The 16,015-nt window shown below is 41.7% G+C and overlaps 2 protein-coding genes across 2 annotated transcripts; both read right to left on the bottom strand.

Moving 5' to 3' along the window:
* Window positions 1–931: 931 nt before the first annotated feature.
* sqlea (squalene epoxidase a) lies at window positions 932–8,289 on the bottom strand. Its single transcript, XM_030071463.1, has 11 exons — window positions 7,852–8,289; window positions 6,950–7,208; window positions 6,309–6,486; window positions 5,982–6,078; window positions 5,658–5,771; window positions 5,026–5,197; window positions 4,374–4,469; window positions 3,593–3,735; window positions 2,963–3,059; window positions 2,624–2,711; window positions 932–2,402 (listed from the first exon to the last, which is right to left on the bottom strand). Exons 1-11 carry the CDS (start codon window positions 8,128–8,130, stop codon window positions 2,210–2,212), a joined length of 1,716 nt encoding a protein of 571 aa, XP_029927323.1. The 5' UTR covers window positions 8,131–8,289; the 3' UTR covers window positions 932–2,209.
* Window positions 8,290–8,949: 660 nt separating this feature from the next.
* On the bottom strand, window positions 8,950–15,790 carry LOC115373844 (xylose isomerase-like). Its single transcript, XM_030072439.1, has 14 exons — window positions 15,670–15,790; window positions 15,005–15,081; window positions 14,813–14,885; window positions 13,768–13,880; window positions 13,618–13,643; window positions 13,134–13,271; window positions 11,862–11,971; window positions 11,669–11,764; window positions 11,469–11,552; window positions 11,243–11,369; window positions 10,974–11,079; window positions 10,192–10,374; window positions 9,974–10,048; window positions 8,950–9,329 (listed from the first exon to the last, which is right to left on the bottom strand). The coding sequence occupies exons 1-14, from the start codon at window positions 15,695–15,697 to the stop codon at window positions 9,246–9,248; spliced, it is 1,320 nt and encodes a 439-aa protein (XP_029928299.1). The 5' UTR covers window positions 15,698–15,790; the 3' UTR covers window positions 8,950–9,245.
* Window positions 15,791–16,015: the final 225 nt, after the last annotated feature.

Here is a 16,015-nt window from a genome sequence, read left to right as displayed (position 1 = left end):
GAGAATTATCCGAAGGTCCATTTATATCAGCCAGGTATGTTTTGAAATCGGGGCCAAATAAAATTTCAAACAGTTAAATATAAGAAAGAAACAGAGGCTCCATCCTCAGGCCTTGACAATCTTTAAAAGTTTGTGGATTTGGGGATTTGTGTGTGTTTGGGGATGCATGCATGTGAGTTTTCACTGAGACTGAGAGATGGACTCATGTTCTTATGCCTGAGCTGACTAGCCAATCAGAAAGCAAGTTTTACCATCCAATCAGAGGACATCAAATTGTCCAATCAGGGAATACAGAGGTCGGTGCACTGCACACATGAGCAGTGGGCAGCTACATTTTTTTTTTTTTTTTTGCTTTGAATAATATGCAGCACTGCATAATGCAAAGGTTAAGAGAGAATCATCCCATTTCCATTTAATTAATTCCCTCAAAGTCTTGCTTTTACTATGCAAACATGTCAAGTAGATGGATATTGCGGCAAATAGGGATGCAGTTTTGTCAGAGCAACATTCATACACATGCACCCAAAAGATGTTAACCTTTGCAAGGAATTGTGAAGCAGAAAAACACACATCCAGATGTATGCATGCAATTTTTTTTCACATGCTCGCAAAAGGTGATATACAACTGCAGGCTGCGAAATTAGTTGTGAACATCCTGTCATACACTGAAAATATTAATGATCCTATGATCCTCATTTTCGTCCATATTATTCGGGCACGATGACAATCCTCAGGCCTTGATTACAACAGGACTCCAAACACATCCTTAACTTGTTGGTGAGCTCCATCTAATGGTCATATTTGTCAGTATTTGTTGTGAGGTATCCACTAACAGGCTGCACACTGGTTTGCTCACTGTCTTGTGGGGTAAATCAATGATCAGCTCAGTATTCAGAGTCTGTCTATTATTGTCGTTTATTAAACAGCCCGTCAATTACAACACAAGTACAGGTAAAAAGAAGAGAGCCAGAGCAGGAAGCTGTGATCAGCTGCAGTTTGAGAGTTCCTTGTCTGCGTCAACTCAGGAGGAATGATACCTGAGTGTCATCCATTGACTTGGTCCAGTGTTGAAACACATTCCCACGCTCTCAGGGTCCCACAGAGTCTCCAGTTTAACTCAGACATATCTAGATTTCCCCCATGCATGTCAAGGTGTGTCAGGTTTTTTTTTTTTTTTTTTTTTTTTTTTTTTACAAACATCCACATGCATTTTAGTATGCTACACTGAAATAGAGCAGGGACCATTCTCATGTCTCTGATTACAGTCTGACATTCAGCTGCACGCCCAGCAAGTTACACAGCTCAGATAAGGCTCTGGAGAAACACAACACCACACAAAAAGTCCCTTATCGCATTACATACAGAACATTAACATTCTTTGAAAGGCAGGAAGTGCGCACCGTGGCAAAAGAGGAACTTCAACAGTTAAAATACTGAACATGTTCTGGAAAACAAAACAGCATGACAAATGCATGGCAATGGTACGATTCTGCTTGAGATAAAATGACAGGCTAATATTAGGATTAAGACCACCAATTGTCTTTTGACAGTCCCACCATCAGTGCTTCAGATTCACATTAAGGCTTCGGTATTAACAGAATATCTTAATTACTGAGAGACCCAACCGGATCAACAAGGAAGTATTCAGCAGAAGAGTGGTTTTATCTAAAGATCTACAGGCTGATGAAATTCAAATGTGAATAAAACCATGTTTCATGAGGCAATTCTGTTTTACAGGTGTATATTCATACCTTCCTATGTGCTGCAATCATTTAAGGATGCAGCGCAGGGCGAAGCAAAGGCACCATTTGATATGGCCAGTGTTACCACCAGGTGGTAACATGCAATAACTTTACAGAATTTACACTTTTTACATCCAAATTGAAGGCATGACATTAAGGCAATTACATCATCTTTAGTTGTAACAAACTGGTGGAGAAGGCAGGAGCATAGTTTAGAAATAGACTATTAAAAGTCATTGTTAAAATTAAAAACAGTGACGGGGCCTTTTCCATGGGTGGACAAAAACATGAAAAGCCTTCACAAATACCAACATTTCACAGGTTTTTGTTTTGCCTCCAAGTAATCCGCTGCTGTGTTAAGACATCACTCTGAGGCTGGCGTAGTTCAGGTCGGGACGCAGCCCGGCATCAGCAGATTGGTTTAAGTGGCTGTTGGTGTCCGTGTGGGTCTCTCAGGGGGAAACTCCTCAGTACACCAGGTACTTAAGCTCAGAGTAAACGAGGGGAAACATGACTGTGCAGGCTCGGTACAAGATGGCCCCGCTCTTGAATAAAGCTCGGGGCTTGGTGCTCCAGGACTCGGACTTGAAGTTGAAGTAGACTGCGTACAGTGCCACGGCGAAGAAGTGTCCAATGAGGGTCATGGGTTTGGGCGACAACCTGGTAAGATGTCATTTATTCATTTATTACAATCCCCAACTGTAAATGTTTTAATCTTGCACAGTCTTCCATTTAATCTAGCACTATGCTTTCAAATGACATACATTATGTTATCATGAGGTATTAAAATGACTCCAGTGGTAATGAAGTGGCTGTCTGGGGGAAAAAAGTGACCTTTTTACTATGCACAATTGCCAAGGACATTATTTTATAATGCTCACACTGAGAGAAGTCCAATAGGCCCAGCGATGCACTCCCCTCCGAGTTTGAAGTACTGGAAGCAGGCTTTTCTGAGCTCGTGAAGATTATCTGGGTGACACAAAACACACACATAAACGTTAAAAAGCTCAAACTGAACATCATGCGTTGTTTGAAATGATATCTGCTTCAATGCCGCTGAAAACAGCCCCCACTTTTCACCAGTCAAACAAATCCTGGCTCAAGCAGACAGACAACAGAATGCAAGTTGCTTTGTAACAAAAGTATCAGTGCGCAAAAACTGAGTTAAGACCCCCTGTCATTCAGTCCCGTGTGTTATTCAACAACAGGAAGAGACTCACTGTCGGTGGCTGCAAACAGCTCGTACAGGGCCTGGGCCAACACATTCACCACGAAAGAATGTGATGACTTGCGTTCCCAGTGGAATTTTTTCTTTGCCTATTGAGAAGGAAGACAGAAAAAAAAAACGCTCAGTGTAATATCACACGTTGGTCTGCAGTCTCTCACTTGGACCACAGGGGATAACGGGACGAGGCAAATGCAGTGCAGCCGCGGCCCCCGAACAGATCCTCCACTGGCTGCCATACACACACCAGTGCTACATTCCAGCAAAATTAATGGACCTTCCTGCAGGCACTATTTACTAAGGAGTGGCACTTACAGAGCTTGTTCCTTTAATATTTTATTTTTACAGTGGAGGCCGAGGTAAAAAGGCATGTAAAACAAAGTCAGTTTTTCCTAATTACCTCTGGTTCTGGCATATAAAATAACCATGTTCCATCACCAAATACTACTCATCATCATAAACTGTTTCAGAGGCTTTTCCATCATGTTAAGGGTCAAACCCCTAGAGGAAACACTAAATTCATGACATTTTTGGTCATTTTTGGCATGAGAATGGTCGCACAAAAGATCAGATCCGAGAAAATATCAATGCGTAGAATGTCAATAGCGGCGTCGGCTGTGTTTACCTGCAGCATGGCCGTGTCGTCATACAGATCTGGGATGTTCTTGAGCAGGCTCCTCCAGATGCTGACGTCGTTGAGGGCAACGCTCATCCCTCCTCCTGTCAGAGGATGCCTCATGTTGTAGGCGTCGCCCAGGAGGAGCACACCTGCCAACGACACGCCGCAGTTTGTTTCACATCCAGAAAGCATCAGCAGTGTGAGCGACAGCACGGCTATCAGGTGGTTATCACGGAGATTGTGCTTTTTTATGTTGTTTTCACACTGCACAAAATCAATCAAACTGTTCCCAAATTGTTGATGAAGTGTGAGTTTCTTTTCGATGCCTTTCAGCCACGTTGACCAGCACCACTCACACACTATCCACACAGTTCTTCTATTGACTCTTAACAAACTGCTGAAAGCTTAAAAGACATCACATCGTTTTTTTTCTCCAGTCAAGCCCAAGTATTTTGAACAGCAAACATAAAAGCCTTCACAAAACTTGCCACAGGTCGAATCACTACTTTGTTTTCTCAAATCGTACACAGAGCAGCCACATTAATTCATATGATATACATGGCAAACTGTTATTTTAAGGGCAGGGAGTCAATGTCTGATCTGCTGATCAAATCACCAAGCAACCAATTTACTCTGCTTCATCATACAGTAGTAAACAAAGCGACACATTGCTTTTGAAGAGTATATATATATCTCATGCCGTACACACACTGAAATGAGTTCAGTAAATTTCCTTTGGCCATCTATTGACTATCCAACAACGTGACGGTCAATACCACTTCAGTACCTGGCTTGTTGACAGGGGAGGGAGGGAGGAAGCTGGCAGGCATGGACCGGAGGCGATCATTCTGCAGAGCCTCCATGAAAGATTCCTGCAAATGTTCTGAGAGAGAGAAAGAGAGAGAGACAGAGAGAGAGAGACAGAGAGAGAGAGAGGGAGAAAGAGAGAGAAAGAGAGAGAGACTGAAACCATACCGTGTGGATAAAGGTCCATGCTGGGCACATACACAAGAAAAAAGCCTTTTTCTTCACTCTTTGAATGTACATTTATTGATGTATCAGTGTGACCAACTCCGGCACTTCATCTGGACCTCTGTCAAGGTTTTGGCAGCTCGTGCTTTCATATCTCGGCTTTGATATTTGAGATGAATAGCCAAGCACACCATGAATGTCAGATCCTTCAACTGCAACCCTCCTTGCCCCGGCCCGTACGCACAATGGCACAGCCGCAATCTGCAAATCTGCCTCATGCCACAAAATTAAAAAAAAAAAAATCTTTTTAATCAATGGTGATTATCTCTCACTTTACTAGCATTCTTCTTCAAAGGTCGCCTTTACTAGAATTAAACCAACCAGAGTTTTTTTATATTTATTATTATTTTTTATATTATTATTTTTATCTTGGATACTGAAGATCAAAGTTGAATCTCCTCTGTTACCTGGCAGCTGTGGGTGTATTTTCTCAGCCATGTACTCGGTGAGGTTGCGTGGCATCTCGCCCCTGATGTCTACCAGCACTCTGGTGTGTGTGGAGGAGATCTGGTAGATGAGCACAGGGCTGGGGTCGGCCAGCACCAGCTCGGCGTGGTTAGCTTTGAACTGGGGACAGTCCTGATGAGAAGCACATGTTGAAACACCGTCACCCTTCTTGCAGCTTTTCATTGTGATTGAGGACATTTTTTTTTTTTTCTCTGCAATTTCTTTTCTGAAATTATGGCTCAATGACTGGCATGTGAGAGGCAACAAAAAGGGCCTTTAAATAGCTTAGATAGTTTGCAATTGTACAGTTTGCACTATAATAAAGGACATATAAAGAGGTTTAAAAAAGTGAATCATTAAGAACATGCTTGATTTGCCAAATAACACACTGTATCTTTATAATTAAACTAATAGGGAATATTTGAAAATGGCTGGCAAGACTGCTCATGCTTTCCAGCTCATAGTCATTAGTCATTCATTTGATCAATTTGAAGTTACTGCAGTTTGGTAGTTTGATATCAGGAAGGAAATTTTGCAGTGGTGATGTGAACTGGGCTTCAAGCATTTTGACAGAGCAAAATACAACTTGTACCTTCATGAGGCATCCAACAAAGTGAGAGGAGATGTGAGCCTTCCCAGAGACAAGACTCTTTCTGAACTTGGAGAAGCAGCCGTCAGCCACCACAGTGAGCGCTGCGTGGATTTCCTACAGGACACGGGTTCACACAGTCGTCAGGTCCATATCACATTTTCTCGATCCACCACATTATGTACCTACTGTGTTGAGGCAAACTCAGCTGCTACAATCAAGAAATTCTTCTCAAAGATTGAGGGAAAGATAGCTTGAAAGGAAAAAAGTCATTTGTTTGTATTATCCTAAGTTGTTGTTTTAGTGTTTAGTGTTTGCTGTGCTCACCTTTATGTCTCCAGTTTCCCTCTCCTTGTACTGAACTCCAGTCACACAGCCGTCCTCCTCCTCCAGACTGGTAACGGTGCCTTCTACGAATGTGACACTGGAGGGCGCAATTCAGGGGTTAGAAATATCATCTCTCAAATGCAAGTACAGAGTGGAGAAAATAGAGAGAATACAATACAATATACAGCCATCTTCCCCACCAAATCCACAGTTATTGCTATTTTTCTCCCAACTCGCCATTACTCAAACACCGCACAAACTGAGGGAGGCGGTGTTTTCCGTTGCCACTGGCTCAAAAATCTGCCCAGATGTCAAGTCTTTACTCACTTCGGCTCGGCGAGCGCGGCCCTCCTCAGGCCCATGATGAATCGTCCGTGATGGAAAGCCCGTCCACACTGGATGTGTTTGTCCTCCTGAGGGTAGGGGATCTCCACCTCTGTTCTGCTCTCAATGTCATGGATCACATAGCCGTTCACCAGATGGGCATCCAGACCCTCCACCGATCCTGAAGGCAAACACAGGCAACAGGTTGCACAGCATGCATTCATTATTCACTCAGTCTGCTGCTGAAGCCAAGGCACAGTGTTAAACCTTAAAAGCTGCTGTGGGCATTTGGGTGTTTGGCTTGAAATGAGTCAATATTCCAATATGCTGCTGTGGCATGAAAGCTTGTAGACGATGTATATTCCTTTAGGTTATAGGGGGCGATTCTGTACCAGTAGAAAAACGAAAGAGACTTGGAGGTTCAAGAAAATTCCCATTAGCCATCAATTCTTTTCTTGAACCACTGTTTGATTGTGTAGAGAGGGCGTCTAGGAGAAGTTATATGGGCACATTTTGGAAGCTGAAATTAAATATATCGGTGCTAAAATTCAAACCAGGAGTCAGCAAGCAGACTTTTTTGGGCTACAAGGTTTTAAAAAGTGTCTTCACTGATAAAGACGGTGTGTAAGTCCCCTCTTACTGACCCTCCAGCCCCAGCTCTTTGAGGGCCCTGTAGCCTCCGGGCTGCAGCAGCTCCCCCACTATCCTGTCAGGCTCTCGCAGGTCCCTCTCCACCACGGTGACCCTCTTCCCATCCCGAGCCAGGACGGCCGCCATAGCTGAACCCAGGACCCCGGCCCCGACTATCACCACGTCCGGCTCCAGGGCCTCAGAGGCGCCGCAGGCTGATCCCGTGTCTGTGGCTGACGACTCCATATTCACCCTCTTTCTCCTGCGGGGGCTCTGGATAAAATAACAATAGAGCAAAACAAATAGAGGTGAAGGGACGAGGAGTCACGTTAAACTGAGTAAAGTCCAAACAGAAGGGCAGTAGATTATGTAAAATGTACTTCTCTACTTTGGTAATAGGTCATTTCTACGAGATTCCTACTTTTTTTTTTTTTAATCCTAATTATTATTTCCTGTGAGCATATAGGCAACAGATGAGAACAGCAGTGCTTTAGTTTTTATCCATGGTTGTCTGCACGACTTAATCATATCAGTTATCAAATATCAGTTAAGTCTTCCTGGATTTTTTTTTTGATTTTTTTTTTTTAATTTTCACCTGTCATATGAGCCATCACAGCCATGCAGCACCTACTTTTCCATTGTAAACTATTCATATCTGCAACACTGGCACAAATACATTATCTAAAATATTTCTAGCAGTCACAATAAAGCATTGTATTACCTTAGACTGTTTAACCGGAGAATAAGTAAGAAATGCTGGAACTTTTTAAGTAATAAAAAGCAATGTAAACTATTTCAAGTAAAAAAAAACAAAAAAAAAAAGGTTGTCATTGTTTTATTTTTATTTTTTTAATTTACTTATATGGCTTTTACCTTGGTTTTAATAATTAACTAGGTGAATCCAGCAGCGTCTTACCTCTTTACATGTGCCCTCTGCGTTGCTGCGGCTCAGTGTGGAGGTTTGAGGGGTGAAATAGTTGATAAAAGGCAAGAATGACAGAAGGCCCAGTGTTAAATAAAGTACCTGAGATACTTTGCGCTTCTGTCCATTAAAATACCTGATATATGACAGCAACAGCCCCACCGTGAGACACAGCGCTGCAGCCATCACAAGCTCTTTGTGAGCATAAGAATAGACAGTCTCGGATTTTTTGTAAAGGTATGTGAAGCTTGCTATTCCCAGGAAAGTCCACATCTTGTCACTTGGAATAAAAAATAGGCAAAAATGTGAAAACCTGATGGTGAAAAAAATGTCCAAGAAAAAAAACAAGATCTAGTGGAGGCAGATGATAATTAGAAATTCATTTTTTCCCTGATGCTGAAAACAAGTCAGCCGACCTAGAACAAAATATCACCTTTGTCTAAACTCATGATTATTACTTAAGTGGCAGCTGCTCGGAGGGATGCTGAATATATTATGCTAATGAGAAAGACGGACGACTTCGGGTTTGGTGGTTTCATGTCCCGCCTCCTCCGTGGCTCCACCCGCCAATCAGGGCTGACGTGCTGGTGAGCAGAGCTCACGCTATCCTCCCATTGGACACCTGTGCTGGCAGCGGGCCGACCCTCAGCCGCTGATTGGACAGCTGGCCTGCAGGATGGTAGTATGATGTGAGGTCACTGGAAAGGTACCTTTTTTAAGTGACAGGAGCTGAATCAGAGGCTGGCGTGGAGCAAAGATTGTCAGTGTTTGGAAAGATAAGTCACTCACTGCTTAAAAAAGAGTTGACCATCTTTGAACTTGTAATTTTTTTAAATTTATTTTTATTTTTATTTATTTATTTTTGCTGTGGGTTTGTATTGATTTAGTCCAAACAAGCTGAATGGGAAGATATCTGCAACAGATGGAAATGCACAGCAACTGCTTCACTATTTAAAGTAGAGTCTGGTGAGGGTGGTGGGAAAATGGTGCAGAGTGAGAGCTCTTTGCCTCATTGTCCTCTCTAGGCAATAGAAGTAACCTGCCTGGAGGAGGAAAGATCTACAAAGTTTAAGACAATTACTACCTTCTTAGTCAGAATGTTAATTTATTTATTAATTCAATAATTAAACACAGACAAATGAGTGAGCTGTGTGGCAAATAACCATACATCTCCTGTGACAAAATGTGTTTTATTACAGAATAACACACACTACAGTTGTTATTTACCACTGCTGGTGAGACAACAGAGAATGGTCGGCTTTCATTCTGATAAGAGCTCAATAAACAGGTTATTATCATATTACAGTCATTAGTATTATCACCAACAGTAAGCCCAACAGAAGCTGCATTTAAGGTCATCACAGGCAGATATCAGATGGCAATGCCTATTATATGTAGTGATTAAAGATGGCTTCATATTTTTCCTGCTTCCCTGAGATGACTTTCGGTTCGCCATTTTCCTTGATGAAGGCCTGAGAACAGAAAACACATCATTTAAATGACCATCACCTTGTTCAAGGTTCCACTTTATTATCACACAAAATGAATATAATTTTGAAGGCAGAGACCACACAAGAAAACTTGGCGCTGGCAGATTACAAAATCTTTTGACCTTGTTCCTGTTATAAAGGCAATATTGTTTCTTTTTGGAGGCGCTCTGGTATTATTTGGGTTTTTTGAGGTGCAAAATTTGAACAGCTTACCAGTTTTGCCAATCGAAAGTTTGACTAAACAGATTGCAAAAATTGTATATACAAATTGTCAAAATATTACAATCCACATTAAAAGCAGACAGAAATATTTTTGGTAGCAACTGGGCCTGTAAGATGTTTTCTATATACCAGGGAAGTAGGATATCTCATCTAGACCCATTTTTTGCATATGGCCAGGAAAAAAACAGGTGAGAAATTATGACTCAACCCAACTTCAAACTCACTCAGGCATCAAAAACGGACTGAGTTATAGCTATTTTAATTCAACAAACATCAAGCTGTCACCCATAAGACATTAAACCGGCAATATGTTATAATTATGGTCCTCATGTCAGCTTTTGACACTCCCATAAAGAACATACTGCAAACGTAAATCCCAGTAATAAGCTCATGTGGAGCCTCACCTCCATCTCCTCTAAGGAGGCGGTGCCGTCTTCCACTTTGTGTCCGATGCCGTGGCTGAAGTTCGAGTAACGCTCCTGTTGACATCACACATTACTTCACCAAAATATGAAGTTCAACACAATAACGTAGTGAAAGAATCTGCTAATATAAACATGATGGTGCTTTGGGTGGAGGGATTATAGAGCATTATCTCATCAGCAGAGGCTTCATGCAGTACCTTCACCATGCGAGGGATAAGCCCGTCCTCGATGATGCGAACAGCGTTTCGGAGGCCTCTTGCGAAGGCATCCATGGCTCCGATGTGAGCGATGAACAGGTCCTCCAGGTCTGTGGACTCTCTGCGGACCTTCGCGTCAAAATTCAGACCTCCGGGCTGCAGGCCACCTTGTTCAATAATAGTCTGGAGGAGATCAGACACCGCACAAAAACTAGGATCCTTTACAACTGTTGTAGTATTAACAAATTCTGCAAAAACTGAGCCATACTACAATAAAACCTCAATGCGACCCCCGGCCACTGTTTCATATTCAGCAACACATTTCAATACAATGACTTATTTGAGTTTTACCATTTTTTCCACCTAAGTTAGAGTGGTAATCTTTCAGATCTATGTTCTTTTTTGTCTGCATCTTCTGATTTTTTTTTTTAGCGCTGCACTTCCCAGAGATTACCTGTTTTGTTTGGATTTTCTGTTGATGGAGGATGGAGTTTGATTTTGTGTGGGTGGTGCTCCTTTGTTGTCTGTTCAGCTATGGCAGCTATCATGCCTACTTGTCTTCCATTGATTTCAAACAGACCAAAAACAGATCATTGCCTATGCCTAAGAGGATTTTTTTCACTGAGTGTTTAGAAAAGCAAATGTAAAAGTTTTTCTAAACTGGATCAGTAAGGGAAACACAAATGCATTGACAGAGGTGGGAAAATTGACAGTTAGTTATATGACAATGTCCGATTCTTACTTCAACCAATATATTATTAACTCCATCACATTTTTCTCACCTTCATGACCAGGGTGGTGTTTCTGATGTCCATGGGGAACTGGTCTGTGTCCCAGCCCAGGTCAGGAGAGCCGGTGTTGGAGTCGACTGACCCGAGCATGCCCAACCTGCCCGCCAGTGAACAGGGAAAATAGAAATAAGAATAACATTTAGGGTCCAGTTAAGCAAGGCAAAGATGCAACTCTGGCCTGGAGCCTGAGATACCAAAACATTCAAGTTATTGTTTTGCATAAATAGGTCGAACTTCTGGTAGAAGTCAAGGCGCCTCACGCAGATGACATGACGATATCATGTTCATAGGAGTGTCCTGCCAAGGTGGTGTGGTTGGGCTCGATGTTCAGCTTGAAGTGGCTGTCCAGACCGTAATGCTTCAGGAAGCCGATAACACTCATGGCATCTGCAGTGCAGGAAGGAGGTGAGGGATGTAAGATGCATGATAAACACAGCGTGGTTGAAAATGTGTGTGGCTGTTTTGCATGATCATGGGACACCTGACCATAATCATACTGGTGTTTGCATGGCTCCTTCGGCTTTGGCTCGATAAGGAACTGGCACTTCAACCCGATCTTCTCCTTGTACTCTGGTTACAAAAACAGACGTGAAACTAGACTACAAGCATGACACATCCCTCTTGCACAACAAGGGCCTCTAATTTACCAAAGCAGGACACCATCACATATTCGTCTCCATACGTACTGACTGCCATTTTGAAGAAGTTAGCCATGTGTTTGAGCTCAGCAGCAACATCAGTGTTGTGTATGGAGAGGAAGCCTTCCCTGCCGCCCCAGAACACTGAAGCAAAAAAATGTAATGATTACAAATTTTCTAAACGGAGCGCTTGGGTATTTTATTTTGAGATAGTATTACACATACCAAACATCTCACATACCAAAATTTTCTGCACCGAGCTTCTTAGCAATATCCAGTCCCTTCTTCACCTGAGCTGCAGCGTAGGCCAGGACGTGGCAGTCGGGGTTTGTGGCTGCACCGTTCATGTACCTTTCGAATTAAGTTTAAATGAGAATTGCATACAGTGATATTCAAATTTGGATAAAGTGGTGATTAAAGGTGCAACGTATAGCATTTTTAATCACTTGGCCATAACTGCTGTCAATATATGGGACTATGATTGATATGACTGGCAGCATCTGTCTCATACAACTGGTATTGTGGGTGCAAGTGTTTCTCATAAGTAGGACAATATTTTCCAGAAACTGTGTCACTTCCTGTCACAGAGAGGATGCTGCTTCCTCTTCCTCTTTGCCCTCCCAGGTGTTTTTCACTTTTACTGAAGAGGATGAATGTGGTGTTTTTTTTCCCCATCAGCCTTTCACTTTTTTCACAGCACCCTCCTCCTGTTTTGTGCTGTAAACCAACATCCCCTTGTGCTGTAAAGTAAAATTTACTTCCCTCCAAATCTGTCCCGGTGGCACACATTGTTAAATGCAGTGCAGACACTTGGTGGAGGCTGCAGTTTTTCTTGCAGATGCTTTATTATAATTATGGAAATGTGTCAGAATCACAGTGGCAGTGATTGATTTAAAGACTGTATGAATGTATGAATGGCGCTGTATGACTGTTTCACACATTAACTTTAATTACAGGGTGTTTCAACAATTTAAAATACACAAATTGTGACAATACTGTAGCTGATACTGTACTGTGCATTTCTAAGGCTGTGCACGTGTCTGTCAAGTGAAGTTAAATACAACTGAGTCCTTAAAATGTTTGAGACCATTTTCAATTTTACCCAGATGTTTGACTTCAGGTGTATGTTTTATGCTTTATACTGGAGGTTCCTAAACTTTCAGCCTAAATGAGGAATTATCTTTCATCCTGCTGGAACCTCAGCTCGGCAAAAAAACACCATACTTAACAAACATATAAATGCAAAATTAAACAATTTCAAAAGTTTAATTAGTTACTTTTCATTTGAGAGAATCATGCATTTTAAAGCAATTTGTGGTGGAAAAAAGTGAAGAGGAATGTAAAGAATTTGTGCAAAAGATTTGAAAGAAATTAACTTCTGTGGTAAAATTATGAGGTGAATAATTTTACCCCATGAAACATGAAACCAAAACTTCACATGTTGTGTTTATGTTTTTGTTTACAGTACATCAAAATCCAACTGGTTCTCTAAAGATCTGGACCAAACACTGACCTTGGGTGGGCAAACAGGTTGCAGGTGAGCCACAGCACCTTGACGCCGGTCTGGTTCTGCAGCTGGAGGGCCAGGTCTGTCATCTCATCCAGGTTCCTGTTGGACTCGTCCAGGCTGGGGCCCTCAGGGGCCATGTCCCTGCCAGGAGCCAGAGCACAGCCGTGGGCTTCACACGTCTCACAACACAGACACCTTTAAACTGCTTTTACAAATCTTTTTGTTGTTGTTGTTGAAAGATACTGATGTAATACTTTCATTTAATTGATTCCAAAGGCAAAATGCACAGGAGAAGTGGACAAAATAGAGGGGATGTAGATATAAATAAATCAGGAGTAGGCTTTAAACCATGGCTGGATACTACTAACTTGCCCAGATAATTATTATGTTCAAAATATTGTCACATAGAAAGGCAAGCGGGGTCATATAAACAAACATTTAATTAGTGGCAACCTTTCAATAAACACTGTTTTTTGAAGTTAATTACCTGTCATGAAATGTGTAATACTTCACCTGTGTAAAAAAAAAAAAAACAAGTGGATGGAAATACATGAATATGTAAACAATATGAATCAAGCACGTTCTGATCAGCTGTGTTTACGGGTGAGATGCGTTACATTTAGTCAAAAACACTAACACCAAGTTTGGTGAAAAACTCAAAAGCAGCACGGAGCCTCTTCTTGGCTGATTCCATTGGAGTTCCCTCGTTCCAAGGCCTGTGGAGCGTCGGAAACCCGAAAGGATCGGCACCTTAAAGACAGCAAACAAGATGACTGGCACAACTGAAAGTAGAAATGGTTTTAATTTTATTAAACCGAAAATATGATAGGCCTGAAGATCAGCCCTCGAAACTAGGTGAACTCTAAGGATTATGATCACATCAGAAACACAGTCAGCGCATGAGAAACTATAAATCTGGTAATGTCTGCATCTTTTCTTTTTTGTGACCAAATTTTATTGCTTCTTCTTTTTCCCCCCACATCTATTCACTACGGTAATCATATGTGCATTATAAATTTCCATACACATAAATAGATGGAAAGAAAGACCAAAATAATGTGAATAACACAAAACAGTAATGTGTACCCAGAGGCCACAATAAGCACATCAGTGTGTTATGACGTGGCCAAACTCTCAAAAATAGAAGAAAAAAAACAATCACAATCAATTCTAAATTATTTGACAACTTCCATTTAAACCTGCTATGATCTGGATTATAACTTTACCCGCACCCTCCCATCCATCTTTAGACCCCATCCCTCCTCTCCCCAGCCACCTCAGTTCTTATTTCTTTGAAACTATGAAATTATTATTCACTCTTAAATTGTTATTATTTCCCCTGTCTTTTTGTATTCCCGTTTTTTTTTTTGTTCCAATTTCTTCTTCCTTATCCTCTCCTTCCCTCTCTTCCCTGTCAGAAAGTCTGCATTTAACGTCATTAACCTCCAAATCTTTGAGAGGGCTGTTTATAATGGCAACATTTCAGGAGGGAAGTGGAAAATGACTGACGACTGACGAGCTGTTATTATGTGGTCGGCGCATCTGATTATTCCATAAGCAGGAACAGACTATCAGCACTGAGGGAACATTGGTACTGACGTGATGGTTTTTTTTTAAAGAGATGTTTTACAAAGAGTTTCCAGGGTAGGGGGAGGTCGTGGTGGAAATACTCATCATATTACCAGTTCCACAGAAGGAGTGCCAGTAGCAGACAGAGAACCTCAGCCAGTCCTCCATCGTCCTGCCCATCAGCACCTGCACACAGGAGGAGCTGAGCAACCAACCTACCGACTCTGGGGTTGCTTTACAATGTAACTGCTTACAAGCAAATTTGTGTGTGTGTGTGTGTGTGTGTGTGTGTTTGCTACACCCACCTCCTGTGCATTGTAGTGTTTGAAGCACATCACCTCTCCTGCTCCAGCACTGGGCACATAGGAGATCTTGGGAATTCCTGTGCAGTACAAACATCATCAATATCATATCAATATCCACACACTGATCAGAGGAGCAAAGCACGCTGTGAGACACTTCAAGCCAATGCCTGAAGGGCCATGTGCACTGAAATGACGTTTCTAAAACCAGGTGATTTCATTATGTAAGACAAAAGGATCACATGGTCGCATTGATCCCATATTGACATTAAATGAAAAGACATGTTCAGAAACATGTTTTAAAAATATGCCCAAAATACTGCTCCAAAATGAATTCATACAAGATGCCATTCACTAAACAGTCAAACCATATGTACCAGCTGGCAAATTGCAGATGTTGTCGACAACGTTTGAGAAGAAAAAGTACATCCAATATATTTCCCAAGAATAAACACAGTTTTGGGCTAAACTGTGATGGAAACATATTTCTAAACATTTTCGAAATGATATGTGGGACACACATGTGCAGCATGAAAATGGAGCTTCAGATCAGGCGTTCATGGTGCACGGATCGCTGTGCAAAACCAACGCTTTCATGTCCACAGCTCACATGATCATAGCGAATACTGATGCCCAGCAATATTGATTACTGAAATTATCCGATTTACCAGCAAAGAATTCCCTTTCCGCTGCCATTTCTGCAACTCACAACTACAGCAGTTCAGGGCTGCAAGTTTGGCCACGTCCTTTCTTCACGTCCACAACAAAACAGGCCAATGCATTTCCGACTTTTGACGCAAGGTGTCGCCAAATCCCTTTAATAGACTCACTGACCCTGAGTTTGTCCCACTGTCGTTCACGGTGCGATTCTTTTAACATTTACTTTTGCTTTTATTTTTGATTTTACTGTCAGTTTGGAGTTTTTAGATAATGTTTACTCCAAGTAGCCATTTTGACTGCCATGGATAAGGATAATATGTTCTTTAGGTAGATATATCCGGAGTTTAAAAAACA

The sequence above is a fragment of the Myripristis murdjan genome, chromosome 16 (assembly GCF_902150065.1).
Source record: "Myripristis murdjan chromosome 16, fMyrMur1.1, whole genome shotgun sequence".
Classification (NCBI taxonomy): Eukaryota; Metazoa; Chordata; class Actinopteri; order Holocentriformes; family Holocentridae; genus Myripristis; species Myripristis murdjan.
The sequence above is the reverse complement of the archived record's forward strand: the minus strand, read 5'-3'. Positions and strand labels throughout refer to the sequence as shown.

Coding starts and splice junctions, on each gene's coding strand:
- sqlea (XM_030071463.1), bottom strand. CDS start 8,130: ATGTGGACTTTCCTGGGAATAGCAAGCTTCACATACCTTTACAAAAAA. Junction 6,487..6,949: donor CAAAGAGCTGGGGCTGGAGG/GTCAGTAAGAGG, acceptor GTTTGCCTTCAG/GATCGGTGGAGGGTCTGGAT. Junction 6,079..6,308: donor GCCGCGCTCGCCGAGCCGAA/GTGAGTAAAGAC, acceptor TGCGCCCTCCAG/TGTCACATTCGTAGAAGGCA.
- LOC115373844 (XM_030072439.1), bottom strand. CDS start 15,697: ATGGCAGCGGAAAGGGAATTCTTTGCTG. Junction 10,049..10,191: donor TTATCCCTCGCATGGTGAAG/GTACTGCATGAA, acceptor TGATGTCAACAG/GAGCGTTACTCGAACTTCAG. Junction 9,330..9,973: donor CCTCCTTAGAGGAGATGGAG/GTGAGGCTCCAC, acceptor TTCTGTTCTCAG/GCCTTCATCAAGGAAAATGG.